The sequence below is a fragment of the Dermacentor andersoni genome, chromosome 4 (assembly GCF_023375885.2).
Source record: "Dermacentor andersoni chromosome 4, qqDerAnde1_hic_scaffold, whole genome shotgun sequence".
Classification (NCBI taxonomy): Eukaryota; Metazoa; Arthropoda; class Arachnida; order Ixodida; family Ixodidae; genus Dermacentor; species Dermacentor andersoni.
The window spans coordinates 170,147,057-170,164,710 of NC_092817.1; the positions used below are offsets into that span (position 1 = coordinate 170,147,057).

The window sequence follows — 17,654 nt, forward strand, 5'->3', positions numbered from 1 at the left end:
CGTTTTGATGAGATATAGCACAGTTCAGTGGGTAAAGAATTAAAAACGTTAGGAATATAATATTTTCTGGTATAACGACCAAAACGGGTATAACACCGCGGGGTAGTTACCGTATTATGGTGTCTCAGTGGTCTAGCAGGAATCAACGGAAAAAGAAAATCACTGTTCCAAAAATGTTTTATCACCACAGTTTGAAAAAATAATGCTTCAAATGGGGAGGGTAACTGCAAAAAGGAAAATAGATTATTATTAGGGGGAATGGTCTCATTGTATGCAACATTGCGAAGAACACATTTCAGAATCGAATTCAAATTTGCGCACCATGTAAATGAACAGTGATAAAATATGGTAATTCCGTATCTAAGATAGCTGTACACAAGTGCGTGAAGAATGAGTTTTCGGACAGAAAACGACAACAGGTATCTAGAGTTATACAGAAGACAGGATACTGAACGTAGCTTTTTGCTAATACCTGTAAAATGAGTGTTCCGTGTCATATGAGAATCAAACATGGTGCCTAAATATTTTACATTAGTTGCGAACTCTAATGGTATGCATTTGCAGTTTATACAATTAGAGTCGTGAACAAATCAATTGCACAGGACGATCAATTTTTTATGAGGATTATGAAAGCAAACTAGTTTTGTCTTTTGTCTATTAATTCCAATTCCGTTACTTGTACATAAATCCATTACAGACGTGGCATCTGCTTGATGGTTATAAACGCATGTATTAAAGGATGCATGATTTGATAGGACAGTGTCGTCGGCGTACTGGAATATGCAGCATTTTGATACAAATTGAGGTAAATCATTGACGTACAGGTTAAATAAAAGTGGAGACAAAACAGAGCCCTGGGGAACGCCCGATTTTAACATTATTTTTGTACTGGAATAGTCACCTATGCGCACCACCTGAGAGCGATTGCTAAAATAACTAGACAATAACTTTATAAATGGGCCCCTGAAGCCAATTCTTTCTAGCTTATCAAGAAGTAATGTGTGAATAACGGAATCGAAAGCCTTACTTGCATCTAAAAAAAGAGCACGTACGAATTAATTATTAAAAAGCTTCAAAAGTGAAGAAAGCACGTCATATCCGTTGGCGTGCTTCTGCTATGCCAGAGAACTCGCTCAACAGCTGTGTTTTCTTCTCCAGCATGACACTGTTGTCAATGTCACCACTGATTTCGCTAGAGGCGCAAAATTTCGATGTCGCTGCTTCTTGGTTGTTCACTATTTGCTCCTTTTGACGTTTAGGTGGAGACGGTGCATGCGCGGTCGGGGCCTTGCGTTTTCGTGCTGGCTTATAGGATAATTTACAGCAATGGGAAAAATGCGTGGCACGTCTTCCTTAGAGGGCACTTGTCACGCGGTATGACAATGGCGCCATGAATTTTGAGCACGAACTCTTTCGCAATATCTTCCTCGTGAAAATATGGAAGTCGCAAACAGCGCAAGAGCTGGACAGTTCTTTGTCCAGTCTGGGTATGGCCCGGCTCCACTGTTGAGGGCGCACCTGGTCAGTGGGCAGCTTGAAGAAATGTCGTTTTTTGGCTGCAAGTTTTGTAGAATCGTAACCACTTCGGCAACCAGTCGCAAAGCAACGTGGCATACTTTCTGACATTGAGGACACGTCATGGGCCGCCATCATATATACTGACACGTGTACTTGTTTGTGTTTATCGGGCGAAACGTTTGACCACCTAACAAATGTTATGGCACAGCGCAGGACGCGACTGCATGTATCGTATGTTTCTGGAATGTTATCGATTCTTCCATCTGCTGTCTGTGACCGAACCTTGTGTAATCTGATCGCATGTGAGCGCGACGCGAGTAATGTAGAACTTTGTGGAAGGCACGCGGGTCCCAGCGATTACTCTGGAACAATCGACGACTGATGTGTAAAAGCCGACGCGCTTGACCCGCTGATCAGATTTTTCGACGATCGCCGAATGTGTTCGCCGCTATCGTTGTGCTTTAAGTGAAGTGTAGCCTGCCTTTGTGGGCACAGGTTCGCCCAATAAAAGCTAGTTTTGTCTTTCACAGTATTGCTACTGTGTCCTTTAACGTCACTACCACGTGACAATTCACAGTTGCGATGAACAACGATGATCAAATGTAGTCGCACGTTTCGAAACGTTGTTGAAAGTCAGTGCTTGTGGCGTCTTCTTGTCTCGTCCCTTGTCTACATTTTGCGCTGTTACTAGCAGGGTAGGGCGCTACGCTTTGGAAGCTACTGCGATAAGTAGCAACGGGAACGCGCGCCACACGAGCTGCGTCGATAGATTTCACTGGAACTCACAGGGATAGCGATCACTGCGCGACACAGTTGAAGGCAATGTTACTATATTTGTTGAAGGCAACGAAGAAACACCCAACACAAGACCACGCCTGCGTTGCACCGACGTACAGCGCCGTCAGACTGGTGACACGGCGACTGGCGCGCCCCCGATCGGCGGAACAAGGAAGGGTGACACGTTATCGATGCTTCCATCCGCTGTCTGTGACGGAACCTTGTGTAATCTGATCGCATGTGTGCGCGACGCGAGTAATATAGAACTCGCGTCGCGCACACATGCGGTATAGAACAGCTTCTGTAAAGACACGTTTCTCCTTCGTGTCATTCCGGTTTCTTTAAAAGAGGGGTCAAACATATATTTTTCAGCAGAGTTTGGAACCCGTGCCATAAATCCGAACACCGCAACGGAACCTTTATTGTACCGCGAGCAGCATTCGCTTGCATATCTCGAACTGCTATAGTATGAGCTGAATAATACTCTTGCGCAGCGACAATCATTGCGTTAAAGGACACTCAAAGTAGACACCGATCACGTGGCATTGTCACATGGGCCGACACGTCCCTTAGTCCTGGAACAGGCGTGACCAGATCAAAGAATTTAAGAAAAAGCCAGGCATACATCTAGACTACGACTGTTGAGCGACGGAAAATGAGTTTCCATAGATCCTGCTGCAGTACCTGCACGATGCGGAGTCGGAAGCTTTTATTTGCCGTTCTTTAATTATTTATGCCTTAAGGCAGATCCTTCTGAATAAAAATAAATATATTGTGAGCTGATACGCCTGAGCACGGAAAATATTCGTAGGCCCAGTGTGGCCTTGATTTCAAGGGTGCTTCTAATCTACAGAAACATTATTACCCATTGTCCCCACCCAACAATGGTCAGCACTGCCGGACATTTAAAATTTTCAATCTTGCCTACTCCACCAACAATCGTGTATTAAGTACTCTAAATAAATTTCTCTAAAGAATTGCTTGCTACTTCAAACGTTAGTGCAACGTTCTCCATTGCACATTTCTAAATTTACACCTACTCATAGCTTTTTTAACAGAGCAATTAAGTAAATTTTTCTTTAGACAGCTAGCTCCCTAATAATGGCAAATTCTTCCTAGTATAAAGCAATATATATCAATTAATCAACTTCAAAAGAAACAGAGTATAGTTTGAAGTCACTAAAAGACAGTTCTTTTTTCCAAAATTTGCAAATCATTCTCATGCTGGCTGAAACGTCATACCTGCAGCTCCCGTATACACAAGCGCCAGAGTTACCTCTGGTAATTCTTTGAGGAAGCCACATTAACAATCTACTCACCATGCGATGACATTTCGCTTGATGGCGTGACAGTAAACGCAGAGGTAGATGAAGCTTCGCGCTTTATGCGCAACGGATATTTCCGACGGCCGCACTCGTTAGGTCGCGCACAAGCGGCGATACGCTAGTGTTGCTGCTTATAGAAATTTTCAGACCTAAATTTGCTGCATTATGGCGCAGTAACGTTCTAAAAAAATAGTGCTCGCAAACCTATTGAGCTTGCAAACTTTCTTAGGCTTGCGTTCTCGTTTGCGAAACACTTTACTCCAGCGTGTCTTTTACAGTGAAGCTGTTTATGGCAAGGGTTGCGTGCATTTTTCATGTCCGTCAGTAAAACTGCGAGAGCGAAAACTATCGTTATCAGCAACGGCTTGTGCGACTGCTCGCGCGTTCTTCTTCCACAGTGGCTCCGTTGCCGCTCATTATGCAAGCATTCCAATACTGCCCCTCTCTCTGCGAAGACGCTGACGGCGCTGTGCGGTGATTCTGGTTACAAATTCACTGCGTCACTATATTGTGAAATGAAAACACGAATGTATCTAACGAATGTACAACACCAATGAACGCGTGTATGGATAAAAATAAATGTGCGCGCGTTCCTTGCGTCACGATGACCACCGTTCCTGTGTTCGTACCTTCGTGAAAATTCCGTGTGACCTCTTTGTCGTGTGCTACACAGCTTCGCTGGTTATCCAGCTTCACAGGAGAACGGCTAATGATTTTGTGTGTGTCCGTGTGTGCAGACGCAAGCGGTGCCCTTTGTCTTCCTACAAGCCACTATGGACGCCCTGGCCAGAACTCCCAACCTTTTCAGCCTCGTAGTAGACGCTTCAGTGGGTGCTCTGCAATTAAACGAAAAGCTGCTCCGGATGCTCGCCAACCCTTTCGCGCCGGTGCAGCTGACTGTGATTTCGCACAAATACAACCTTAGCCCGGCGTTGGCAATGGTGCTCTCGCTACTACGGCAAAACAGCACTGTCACGAAAGTTACCTTCAAGGGATTTCACATCGCTTTTACGCATATGAGGTATGCTTCGGATCTACTGGCTGCCAACGGCATAATCCAGGAAATCTGCTTCACTGACTCGACGTGGGATTTAAAACAGGTGTGAATGAGTACTCCCCAGTAGTACGAGGAGTAACAATTACGGTTAAGAAAAACTACCGCGTCATGTAGTTATGTGTCCGGCGACATCTTTCGAGCACATATTCTGTTGCTCCAATTGCTGCTGCTCATTCTGTATCGTAGAATATACAGCAATCATTTTCCTAATTGTATAAGGGCAGGCATATTAACTTACATTATTTAGTTTGACAGGAAACATTAAAAGGTGCTTACATCAAGATTTTCATTCTTTTGGTCTGTACCTGATTAGGGGTTTAAAAAATATTAAAGAAAAATTGCGTGCCTGTGAGCAACGTTGGTACAAGCCTTGTTACTGGCGTAATCTTTATAATTCCGCTTAATTTTATGAGTTATCCCTATCGACATTTGTCTTCTGGCTTAGAGACGCTGGATGTCGCCATATCGCCTTTCTCGACGGTAAAGGCCACTTGAAACAACGAATAAAATAAATGTTCAGTTGCACATTAAGCGGCAAATGCGAGAGAAATACGTCAGCATTACTTTACACCAGAAACAAGGTGCGTCCTTTTGGACACCGGGTGAATGTTGTAACTGTCGTGGAAAAAAAACGAAATAACGCGAGTTCGGGAATTCTTTCTGACGCTCCTAAATATGCCAGTAACACTAAAATTTCGGGACTTGTAATACGTAGGATGTCCCTCATTTAGGTTGCATGTTAGGATTATTCAATACAAACATCTAGACTTGCTGGACATGGAGAAATGTAGCTGTTAACGACAGCGTACCAGTTGAAAGCGCTTAAGGTTTTGTCGCAAAGGTGTATTTCACCCCATGCCATTCGCTCAAATACTTTCATAGAAGTACGGACATTCTTGCTAAGTATGATGTTGGTTGCATTTATGCTTAGGCCATGGCTGCGTGCAAAATGTTGTCCTCTGGTAAAAGTAAATCATATATGCTCTGGAGTGCACGATTGCGCAATTCGTTGCAAAGGACTTCATTAAAACAAGCACCTTCAATTTCGCTTTCACAGGAACCATAACGTGCCCATTATTTTCGCCAAGTGTAAGTTTAGTGCAACATTCATTTCTCTCGGAACGCTGCGTGGGTACCATAGCGTAAAACATCCCAATAATGTCTTTGGGGACGAGCCTGGTTATTTTACAAAATTTGTGGTTAGCCTGGGCATTTGAGATTACTCACTAATTTGCCATAGTTACCCCCTCATGTTTACGAAACTTGATCTTAGTGGAATCTTTAGGTATGCTGGCGGTAGTGGGCAAAATTTTGGGCCGGTCGTAAACCACACTAATAGTACTCTGAAGCAGTTGCATACCTAATCTATTGCAAATGCCGCCTTTAACCAACATATTTTGCATTCTGTCTACACATCACCCATTATCTCGCCACTCATCACAAAACTCATGCCAGGTGCATTCTTAGTCCATTAAACACACACCTAACGTTCCATTACACCGGGAAACGGGGAGAAAAAGGAGGGTTCAAGGACTGTTTGTAAATCGCCTTAAAAGGCGACAGCTAAAGTTTCGCGACACATTGCACTAAAGATGCGTCCCATCTACACTAATGTGTCCTACATAATCTTTTTGTAGCGTGTAGATTTCTAGGGATATTCGGAAGGGTAGCTGATAACAGCAACGTGACACTTGCGGCAATTGGTTTAAAATATTCTTTGCAAAAGTTGCATTTCATGCACAGGCGTATAAAACCACACGCACATTTCAGATATACTTCTGCTCATTGTTGCTAACTTCCACTTAGGTCACATATTGAGGTATTTTATGGCAGCGGGCTAAATTTTGCGTCGGTCGTCACACACTCGAAATGCTCCAGAGCACTTGGATACGTAACTTATTACGAATACCAAAATAACCCACACATATTTGCATAATAACCCACCTATTAAACCATCTATAAGCCCACATAATGGCCCACGGAATGCCGAAACTAAAGCACGGATTAGTCATAACCTTCCCGCTATTTGCACACCAAGTGCAAACACTGTGCCTTGCCTAGTTCACCAAGATTATCGGAGAAACCATTTTCAAACCTGGTATAACACATGACAATCAGAAAAAAATTGAGGGTCCAGTAATCTCTTGGCAATGCCTCTAAAGAAAAAAAAACTCATGTTTGCCACACCTCACAGGTAAGAAATTTCCAGTATTCTGCTTGAGTTTGAAGTATGTCTCATGCAGTTGCGTTAGGAATTTCGGAAATATGTCAAATATTGGCAGTATGACGCTCTGTACCGTTTTAATAGGTAACTTTCGAGAAAGATTGCAAATAAATCTGAGAGGGGCGAAACATTTACATTTCCTCACGTATGACATGCTTCCAACTTCAATAAAATAAAACTGTCTTGCGCACTTCACTGAATATGCTATGTAAAAGTAACTACACGTCCCGTATATTGTATTACATTCGGGAGAATACGGGCATTCAGTAATTATTTCCAACGCTAATAATTCACCTATCCACTTCAATCTTTCGGTACTCGACACCCGTAGAATGGCCTCATTTCTTCTAGATATAAAATCTGACAGTCACAGACGTGCCATGGAGCAGCGAAAGCTATTTTACCGTTTAATATATCGCTTCTAAGTGGACTAAAAACAAGGCTTTAACGGTTTTCATTTAACCCCTAATTAACACACACATTTCAAAACTGGCCTTCTGCTGGCCTTTACCATTCGGCTCGTCTTCACAGGAGAAATATCGCGAGAAATTTAATTTTTTTATAAAACCCTGTAGATTAGAATTCTCCACACAACATACACCTGGCTTCCAAGGAACGCTAGACAACTCTATTTTAAACCATGTTTGCTCGAAATAGGCGTCATGTTAAACGCAATGTGTATCGAAACTATCTTGGCCTGAGAACACGCCCTAGCAATAATTACAGAACTCTCCTTTTGCTTACGCTTCCTTCATAGGAGGTTCGTACTAAACGTCCCTGTTCTTCTCGACGAACTGCAATGTCACATCGTTTATATTTGTTTAAAATTAGATGCATGGTATAGGTAATGGGTAACCGGAGTTCAAAGTGTGCGTACAAGTTAAGGTCTTAACAAAAAATTGCGTATGCAATCTATCCGGAGCGCGGTAACTGTGTCTCTGGAAGACCGCACATTTTAACATGCCGTCCTCGGAGACTGTAAACACGAACTAGGTCCTAGTTAGAGAGAATGAAGGGAATATCATGGCCAATGTTCCCGAAAAGTAAAATCTGTGCCGATGAATTTTGTCTAATTTCTTTATCAGCGAAAGAGAGATAAAGTAGATGAGAAAAGCAGGAAGGTTAACTGGAACATAGGTATCCGGCTTGCTACCCTGCACTGGGGTACGGCTAAAGGGAGACGGAAAGGTCTCAAAAGAAAATACACAGGCATGAAAAAAGTGGGAGAGGAGAAAAACACACATGCACAAAGGAACGCAGGAGTGTCACAGTCGTTCAAGCAGGTCGCTTGACCGGAGACACTTCAGTAGCTCCTTCACCGCCTTGTGGTGTGACGTCCGCATCAGCCGGCACTCCCAGATCGTCTGCTCAGAAAGCGACTGGTCATCGAGGCGTGCGTTTTTTATCAAACGCCAGAAGAGGTCTACGGGGTGAGCATTCTTATGCTTTATGGAATTTTGAAATATTGCTTGTTGCAGATAACATAATTCTAGTCCTCGAGCTGGCCTGTTCTGAGAGGCGGATATCAGTTGCATGACAAACAGAAATAAACATTCATGTCGTTACTGGAATTTACTAATCAACTAATTAATGAATTACCTTACGGCATATATTGCAGTTTACGAATTGTAGCCGGTGCGTTTCCAGAAGGAATTTCCAGAATGACACTACTTCGCAGATATGCGCCAACAAGCACGCCGTAAAAATGCAGTGTTGGTCCACTTACTTTTTAAACAGAACGCAGTTTTATGCACTGAAGCAGAAAAATAACTGGAACGGCCTTGTATTTAGTCCCAGACTTTCAGAAATATCCAGAAAATGGTGTCGTCCCCGAACTCATTTGAACTGGATCCATCTTGCAACCTAACCGGCTACAATTCGTTAATTGAAATATGCGCTTTAAAGTACATAATTCAGTTCAAATTTATTATCAATTCAGCAATTATTCTGCACAGACAGTATGTACAGACAGTCCTAATGTCAGCGACAACAGCGGGACCCTTGATTAAATTAATTACGGAATTGTTTCAATTATATGAATATGTGTTTTGATTTCTCGCACTAGTGATGCCTGCCTCTTCAAATAATCCCGCTCAACGGCAACAATTATGCTTTCTGCCACAGTTAAGTTTTTCAAATTTCATAAAACTTAAGAATGACCACTCTGTAGACTGGCAAGGATTCAAATGGAACAGTCATATAGAGGCAGTGATGTAAAGTGGGTGAATTAATTACAGTTGACTGAAATATTTATTGCAACTGCTCGAAAGACACCTTCGGTTAAAATAAAACTGTGATCCTGCAAGGTCTGACAAATGTCCCTTCTCACTTTTATCCCTTGCGATTCGTGTGCTATTGCATAGGTAATGCAAGTCTTGGGTACCTGAAGAATATCATAGGAAGTGATCTAATTACATTATCTCACGCTTCAATTATTACGGATATGAACGGCTCTTGTAACGTGTTTCTGAGTGTTTTTACCTTTCCAAATATTTGTGTTGAGTGTTGCGACAAAGTGCTTTGCATTTCTTCAGACACACGAACTCTTGGGACTGCTTTTCACAAACCTTACAATGACCACTACCGTGCGCCTTGCTCCGTCCATACTGTGAAACCATCGTATTTTCACCTTTCAATCCCCTTTGTCTACTTGCCAGTGCAGGGTTGCCGGCCAACAGGGATCCGTCTTGTTGATTGCCCTGCGTTTCTCTAATCAATTTTACCTCGTTCTTCCTGCATTAGGATGTCGGAATTTTTCACTCATTTTCTCCCCTACAAGTCCACTGAGCATTGATGCTACTAGGCCATAAAATTGAATTCACAAGCTTGGTTCATAAATTTCGGCTAGCTTTATAAATCACTTGTGCGCAGCTTCTCTTCTTTTTACCATCACTGCTATTTAAGCAGCAGATGAGATTTCTTGTAATGTTTAATTCTATTCTTCTTTCACGTTTTAGGACCCATCTCAGAGCGTGCTCACACCGAGGGAGGACAGGTGGCACGCCAGGGCACTCGTTCAACTCCTTGCGAGTGCGGCGCATTTGCGACGTCTCGCTGTGCCGTTCGATTTTATCGCCAGCGAGGTGCTTTCCATCCTGCAAGCTGCTCAACGGTGTCAATCACTACAGGAGCTGCAGTTTCCGGTTCTTTACGCGCGTGGCGTGGTGGCCCTCTACAGTGTGTTGAATGATATGTCCCTCGTGGAGAAACTCAGAATAGGCAAGTAAGTATATCTTGCGAACAATTTGCTGGCGTTCCAATATTATCGCAGAGACCCGCCACGATGGTGGGGTGTCTATAGCATTGTGCTACTGAGCACAGGGGTTGCAGGTTGGATTCTCGACCATTGCGGCGCTTTTCTGTGTGAGCTAAATGGAAGAACGCTCGCGTGCTTAGGTGCAGTGTAAGGAATGCACACCAGATGGTAAAAATTATTACGCATTACGGCGTCTGTCATAGTACGAGTGTTGCTTTCGGACCCTTTCCCACAACAATTCACTAGCGCATGAAATGATGCTGTAGAACCATGGAAAGATCACCCTTAATTATCTGTTGTCTCTATATTGGAACAATAAACTATACTCTCGGTGTAAAGGTAGTGGAATACGTCAATTAGGCAAATAGGCAATCAGGTATCAGCAAATCCTCAGCTGACGAGTAAGAGAAGGCAAGTGCAAAGTGTTTTTGCAATAGTTCGCCCTTGTTGTGTCTCCTCAGCTATAAATTGGTGTATATTCACCGTAGGATGTGAACGTGCGGACTTCCAGGTTGTTGAAACTGAACGCGTTTGAAGACGTTGATTACACACGCCACAGGATTGTTGTTCCATGTAGACTCGTCCAAGGAACGTCATATTATTCACGGCCCGCCATTCCGTGTCATCGCCTTGTACCCCAATGCGCTCGAGCAACTCAATCGAGTGGTACCAGTGCACTTAGGCGACAACTTGACGAAGGCAGTGGGTTTACCGAGTAATCTGATCATGGCGAACACTTCATATTTCGCTCAGTGCAGATGTGGATAGTGTTTGGCACATCGCGCATGAATGCCATGTCTCGGTCGAGAGCCTCTCCACGAAGTCGCCGCTTTCGAGATGTTGACGAGTGATGCTGCTCGTAACGCCATTCGTACGGAACGTAATGGTGTTTCCGACGACATTAAGTCACTTACGTCATTGCCATGTGGAGCATGTGCGCCAGTACAACGCCGCGTCTGTTAGAGTGCCGTATTTTGCTGGTTGCTTTTGGGAACGGCGCGGACTGTCCACTGGTAATTTTTCGCACTTGACCTAGGAAGATTTGCGGAAATGCCAACTCTTCGGCGTGTTCGTCGTATATCAAAAATATTTAAACATGCCGTACTCCGGGGGCTATTGCGAGGTAGTGTGCACCGTACAGGACCCGATTGGAATCCACGGCATCATCGTCAAACAACGTCTGGTTCACTGCGTGCATAGCTGGCGTGCACTGCACCGGATCGCCAGTATCGGTTACTTCTGCCATGGATTCAATTTCGTCTTCGTCAATGGGCTCGTCGTCGGAAACAAGCGGTCACACACACGGAAACTGGATCCAAAGTTGCGTTCCAGAAACTCGAGTCGAAAGCAGACGTTGACCCCGGCGAAGTCCTCTCTGCCGCTGCCGCTTGATGTCGCAGTGGTTGCTGCTCTGTCTCGCGGGCCCAAACCACGGGATCCTCGGCCCGACTTCGCCGCTGGCGATCTCGCTCGGCTGCGGCGTAGGCGGCGTAACGTGGCCGCTTTAGCTCCGGTTTGCAAACTAGCTCGGCCGCACGAGCCGCCTGATCGGCCCGACATTCCCTCTTGCGCTCTGCATCGCGGCCGATCTTCTGCGAGGCGCTGACACGACGTTGACACGACGTTGACGATATCTCTCCCGCTCCTGCTCTCCGCGCTGTTGCTCGTATGCCAGCTGCTTTTCGGGAAAACAAACGATGCGTGGCCGTCCCATTGCGAAGTCGGAGAGAGAATGCTGCCCGCGCGCTCTGCTGCGACATAGAAACAACGTCACTGTCAGCGTAGCGAATGGCGCGCCACATCTTCCGACGGAGGGTTTCTGTGGTCGGACCGCGAGCGTTTTGGATGCCGCCCATTACCGAGAAAAATGGGCTATATTCAGTTGTACGTTGGACGGTGAAATTCATACGTAAAATAAAGGGTGAATGATATCGCACTAAGTGTAGTCAGAGATATATAAATAGAAATCATATGGGATAAATTTCAGTGAAAGCGCTCAGTCAGGCCATTGTCCTATGGGTCATAGGTAGACGTTATTTTGCGTGTGGTGCTTGGTGAGCGAAGTACTTCATCGAGAAGGCGGGAGGAGAATGCGTTTGCATGTTTGTTCAACAGCATGCGAGCAACACCGTGCGATGAAACTACAGAACGTGAGAACTCGCTGACTTCAGAGGCACTACCTGAGAGTAAAGAAGTAGACTCAGACTACCGTGCTTCATGATCTATAGTACTGGCAATCAGTTGATTGCCAGTGGGCGTTGTTAGATGTGAACCGTACAAATCGATGCCAATGACATCAAATTGAGTGAATGGGTGCGCTATATTCTGTAGCGGCCCCACGGGATCAGTGGCTAAACGTTTGCGCTGCTGGCAACGCTCACAAAAATAGCCGTACTGGCGACGCTGGTAGAGAGGTCAGGCCAGAAGCGGCGTAACCCGACGTGATCGTAGGCCTTCGGGAAACCTAAGTGCTCAAGAATTGGGTCTATATGAGATGGCTTCTAAGATACAAAGGCGCAGAAAGCGGGGAATAACAAAGTCATCAATAAACTCTGTTTCTGTAAAGGTACGTATATAAGGCTCCATCATGTAGCTTGAACCGAGCAAGTTTGCATCGCAAGCGACTGCTTGGTGGACGTTTTGACTCACTGAGCTGTTCAATATTAGAGTTCCAATATGAGTCGCTGCATTGATGCAAGGTTACATTATTGGTCTTACATAAACGGAAGGAATGCATTTAACGGAACTAACGAGCAGCCGTCAGGAGTAGCCAGATATAGTGTGGGTGATAATGGAGAAACCGCTCACAAAGATAAAGCAGGCGACTACCATGGACAGCTGCATCCAAGGTACACAAGACATCTTGACATTAGCAAACCCTCTTGCAATCTTCTTTTGACGTCTACCAGATGTCTTCTAAATGTTTTAACAAGATATTTCAGGCGTCTCGTTGCCGTCGTGAAGACCGCCTACTACAGCGGGAAATAAGGAATATAAGATGTCTTGCAAGATGTCGTTTAGCCACTTTAAAAACGGCTATAACAAATTTTGATACAGTCTTCAGCTTCTTCAAAACGTCTTTTTGACGTAATGGACAGATTCTCGAGGAGCAAGGAATCACACTTTCTAGTCAGTATTTACGTAATGTAGCCATACATCTTGATGTCTGACAGGTCCTTCACGACCCTGAGATGACGTACGTACAACCACTTTAAAAACATTAAAAAAGCGATGGCGCTATCATAAGTCTGGACTGCTTAAAATTCATTGCAACCGTCAACGCCCTAAAGCTGAATTTGAAAGTACCACTGTTTCATTGGGCCCTGGAGTAGTCGCAACTAAGACAGAAAGATGTGCCAAAAGTGTCAGTTCACAGTGGGAACATTATTGAAGGGGAAATGCTAGCACAAAGATGACTCAATCTTAAATAGCTACCACATGCAAAAATTCAGTCACGTTGCAATTCCAATGGTCGGTCTCCTGATGCCCACTGTCGAACGAAATTCTACTTAGCTTCCATAATCTGGCTTGATATGGCATACACTGCAAGTATGCGGCGGTCTCGGAAGACCAAATACCATATAACTTACGTAGTCATGGCTGATGGAGATGTGAAAATCAGATAATATAAATGACTTCGGCACACTATCACCGACGTTTTTCTTGCGTGGATGCTAGGCACAGGAACCAATTTAAAAACATAAAGCGTCTTTACATTATTAGATTAATAATCAAGGAATGGAGTGTCACCTGTTACTTGTAGAATGGACACATTAATGGAAATGTTCCTAAGTCTCGCAGTAATGAAGAAAGGTTGGCGGTATGGATAGCACCAACGTCTATTGCGAACTTCGTACAATACAAACCACCATAGCATCACTGAAATATTGGCAAGGCCAGAAACGAGATAACACACTTTAAAGCTAAGCTTAACACTAACACAGAACACAGAGCATAATTAATCGCACAAGCTAAGCGCTGAAGTGGCTATTAAAAGAATTTGTAATAAATCTAACCAATTGAAATGACAAATTAAATAAATTCAAATCACATAAAAAAATTAAATGATGAAATTGTAGAGCAACATAAAAAGCTCCTGATACAACTATAGCGGCTCCACAGCCACCGTAGTCCTCCATAAAGAAAGCAACAAAATCCCAATAAAGAAAGGCGTCAGGCAGGGAGATGCGATTTCTCCAATGCAATTCACAGCGTGTTTACAGGAGGTATTCAGAGACCTGGATTGGGAAGAATTGGGGATAAAAGCTAATGGAGAATACCTTAGTAACTTGCGATTCGCTGATGATATTGCCTTGCTTAGTAACACAGGGGACCAACTGCAATGCATGTTCACTGACCTGGAGAGGCAAAGCAGAAGATTGGGTCTAAAAATTAATCTGCAGAAGACTAAAGTAATGTTTAACAGTCTCGGAAGAGAACAGCAATTTACAATAGGTAGCGAGGCACTGGAAGTGGTAAGGGAATACATCTACTTAGGGCAGGTAGTGACGGCGGATCCGGATCATGAGACGGACATAATCAGAAGAATAAGAATGGGCTGGGGTGCGTTTGGCAGGCATTCTCAGATCATGAACAGCAGGTTGCCATTATCCCTCAAGAAAATAGTGTGTAATAGCTGTGTCTTACCAGTACTCACCTACGGGGCAGAAACCTGGAGGCTTACGAAAAGGGTTCTACTCAAATTGAGGACGACGCAACGAGCTATGGATAGAAGAATGATGGGTGTAACGTTAAGAGATAAGAAAAGAGCAGATTGGGTGAGGGGACAAACGCGAGTTAATGACATCTTAGTTGAAATCAAGAAAAAGAAATGGGCATGGGTAGGACATGTAATGAGGAGGGAAGATAACCGATGGTCATTAAGGGTTACGGACTGGATTCCAAGGGAAGGGAAGCGTAGCCGGGGGCGGCAGAAAGTTAGGTGGGCGGATGAGATTAAGAAGTTTGCAGGGACGAAATGGCCACAATTAGTACATGACCGTGGTTGTTGAAGTATGGGAGAGGCCTTTGCCCTGCAGTGGGCGTAACCAGGCTGATGATGGTGATGATGATGATGATGATGATGATGATACAACTTTCTGTTCCTCAATAGGTGCTGCACAAGGGTTTGTTCCAAGCATGAAAGAAGGTCGCGAACACCCTCGAAATTGCCGAGCGACTGACCGCTCGAGGCACTTTGCGTGTATTCGTAGGCTTCGTTCATGCTTGAAAATCACTTTTATGTAGCTGGTATTGGCATTATCAAGCTGTATCGGGAGTTTTACAGCAAAGCTGTTAGCCTCTAGTTGGGCAAGAATTCTCGTGTCCTTCGGCAAAAAAAAAATTGTACTGAAGAAAAAGTGCATATCTCCTTTGGAATCAGGCGTACAACATACAGCTCGGTACTGATTTCACTAAAGAAAAGCACAAACGAAGCGTCAAAACCACATGATGGATGATAAGGCGCCTGTGAGCAATGCCAGGCACGTTCCCTGCGTGTTTTTCACGGTAAATATTGCGTTTGCATAAGCTGCTTTGGAGGGAAAGGGACAATAGCAGCATGTGAATCAGTGAGTGACGTCACCAAACTTCGTATATAAAAGAAAGACCTGCCTAGCAATTCATTCAGTTCATTGCGAGACCACTAAGGTTCATAATTGATTTAATAACAGCATTTCAATAATCTGCTTTGAACTATTTCATCTCATATATTGCAATACACTAACTCAAGAGTTTTAACAAGGCACACACACTTGGAGCAAATTTTCAAGCCAGCACCCGTTCTGAGATATGCGGTGTCAAACTTGCACTCAAATGCGCTGTTGTTCAACTTGCGTTTTTAACAGAACGTACCTTCCTATATTGAAGTAAAAGCATGTTTGGAACACCAATGCGTTTCGTCAGAAACATTGGGAACGCATATCTATTAACTGGTGTCATCATCGGAAATTCTTTAAGGTGGATATGACGTCCAAAGTCGCCGGCTACAACTTGTAAATTGCAATTTGTGGCGTGATGTGATTCGTTAATAGGTTAATAAAAAATTGGTAATTAAGCAAATAGTCACTTTTATTTCTTGACCAAATAATGTCCGCCTCAGGGTAATCGAGCTGAAGAAGCAGAACCATGCTACATGCCACCAGTGATGTAAAAATATTCTCGTAATGACTGAAAAGAGAGGTCGTGCCGTACTCGAGACATGAGAGCTGTCATGCCGGCCCGCCCGCTTCCGCACTGATTTCAAGCGCAGCGCACTCGGCGTTGGCTGACTTCAAGGCGCCGAAAGAAGCCGCTGCGCAGAACTGCGGGCCTGTAGCCCACCGTACTACGAGGCCACGTTGAGGTCGCGCCATCAAATAACGGCCGCGGCGGCCGCATTTAAATTGGGGGCGAAATGCAAAAGCACCCTCGTGCTGTGCATCGGGTGCACGTTTGCTTGCGTCGTCAATTCACCTTGCAGCGCCGTCGGCAGCAGTTCGTCTCGCAACAGGGCTGTCCTTCGCAGTTGTCGGAGCAAGTTTGATAGAGTTGATAATGACATCGGGCAGCGTGCGGATGAGCAAGTGACACAGTGCTTACGCATAATTAGACTACTTTTGTTTACATCTCCGTTCCTCGTGTGGCACATCGAATACCGAGTTGTGCGTTTCGGTGGAGCTGAAATGTGCGACATAGACAACGATGAAGGACATTTCTACGCCGAATTCTTGAATTAGTCTTGTCTCACGGACTTCATGCCTCGCATATAACATAAAGTCTGCTGCTGTCAACGTCACCGCCACTGTCGCCTAATGGCACACTGATCCGAGGCCCCTGCTCTACGTTTTTTTTTTTTTTTTTTCTGTATGATGGTATGATGTATGATGATGGTATGCTGGGGATGGAACGTTCGACAGCTGTACGAAATATGCCTTAGGATGCCATCTGAAAAGCTTAATTGCAACGTGGAATTTTGCTTTCGTTGTCAATGACTCACCCTTCTGGCGAAGATGCTCATATTTGTTATTTCCTTTGGTGGTTTCAAAATGATGTAGGTGCCCCATAAAAAATTTATGTTCGGATAGAAATTGTTGGTTATGTGGATGATGCTGCTAGATCATACATCGTGATTTACCACCTATGCGTGTGATTGTCTAGAGTGTAATATCACGGTAAAATAGAACGAAGTTTCCCAAAGGTGTTCCTAACTCTCTGTTGCACGGCGTTCCGTATTTGGCACATACCGGTTGCCATTTTTTTTGCGTGTGTGAGATGTCCAGTTGTGAATGTGATACCGTCAGAGTAATTCTCATAGTTATGCGCACTTATTACAGGCAATTGCTGCCATCTCTTGAGCGGTACGCAAAACAGAGGTGAAGTAAATTTTGGGAAGCGACGTGAAGCTCGGAATGGCAAACACGAGCAATTGGTATTTATTTTCTCTGAAAATTTTCCCCGCAGACACATAGAAAAATTATTTTGGCATATTTTATGGTTTCATCAATTCAAGTCCGTTAT

General features: G+C 44.2%; 1 protein-coding gene across 1 annotated transcript in view; it reads left to right on the forward strand.

Annotated features, from left to right (window-relative positions):
* LOC129386599 (uncharacterized) overlaps positions 1-17,654 on the forward strand; it is a 53,354-nt gene that overhangs the window by 26,033 nt on the left and 9,667 nt on the right. Inside the window, exons 4-5 of the mRNA XM_055074679.2 lie at positions 4,358-4,720; positions 9,859-10,124. Of these exons, the coding sequence (XP_054930654.2) occupies positions 4,358-4,720; positions 9,859-10,124 (629 nt within the window). The remainder of the gene's footprint in view (positions 1-4,357; positions 4,721-9,858; positions 10,125-17,654) is intronic.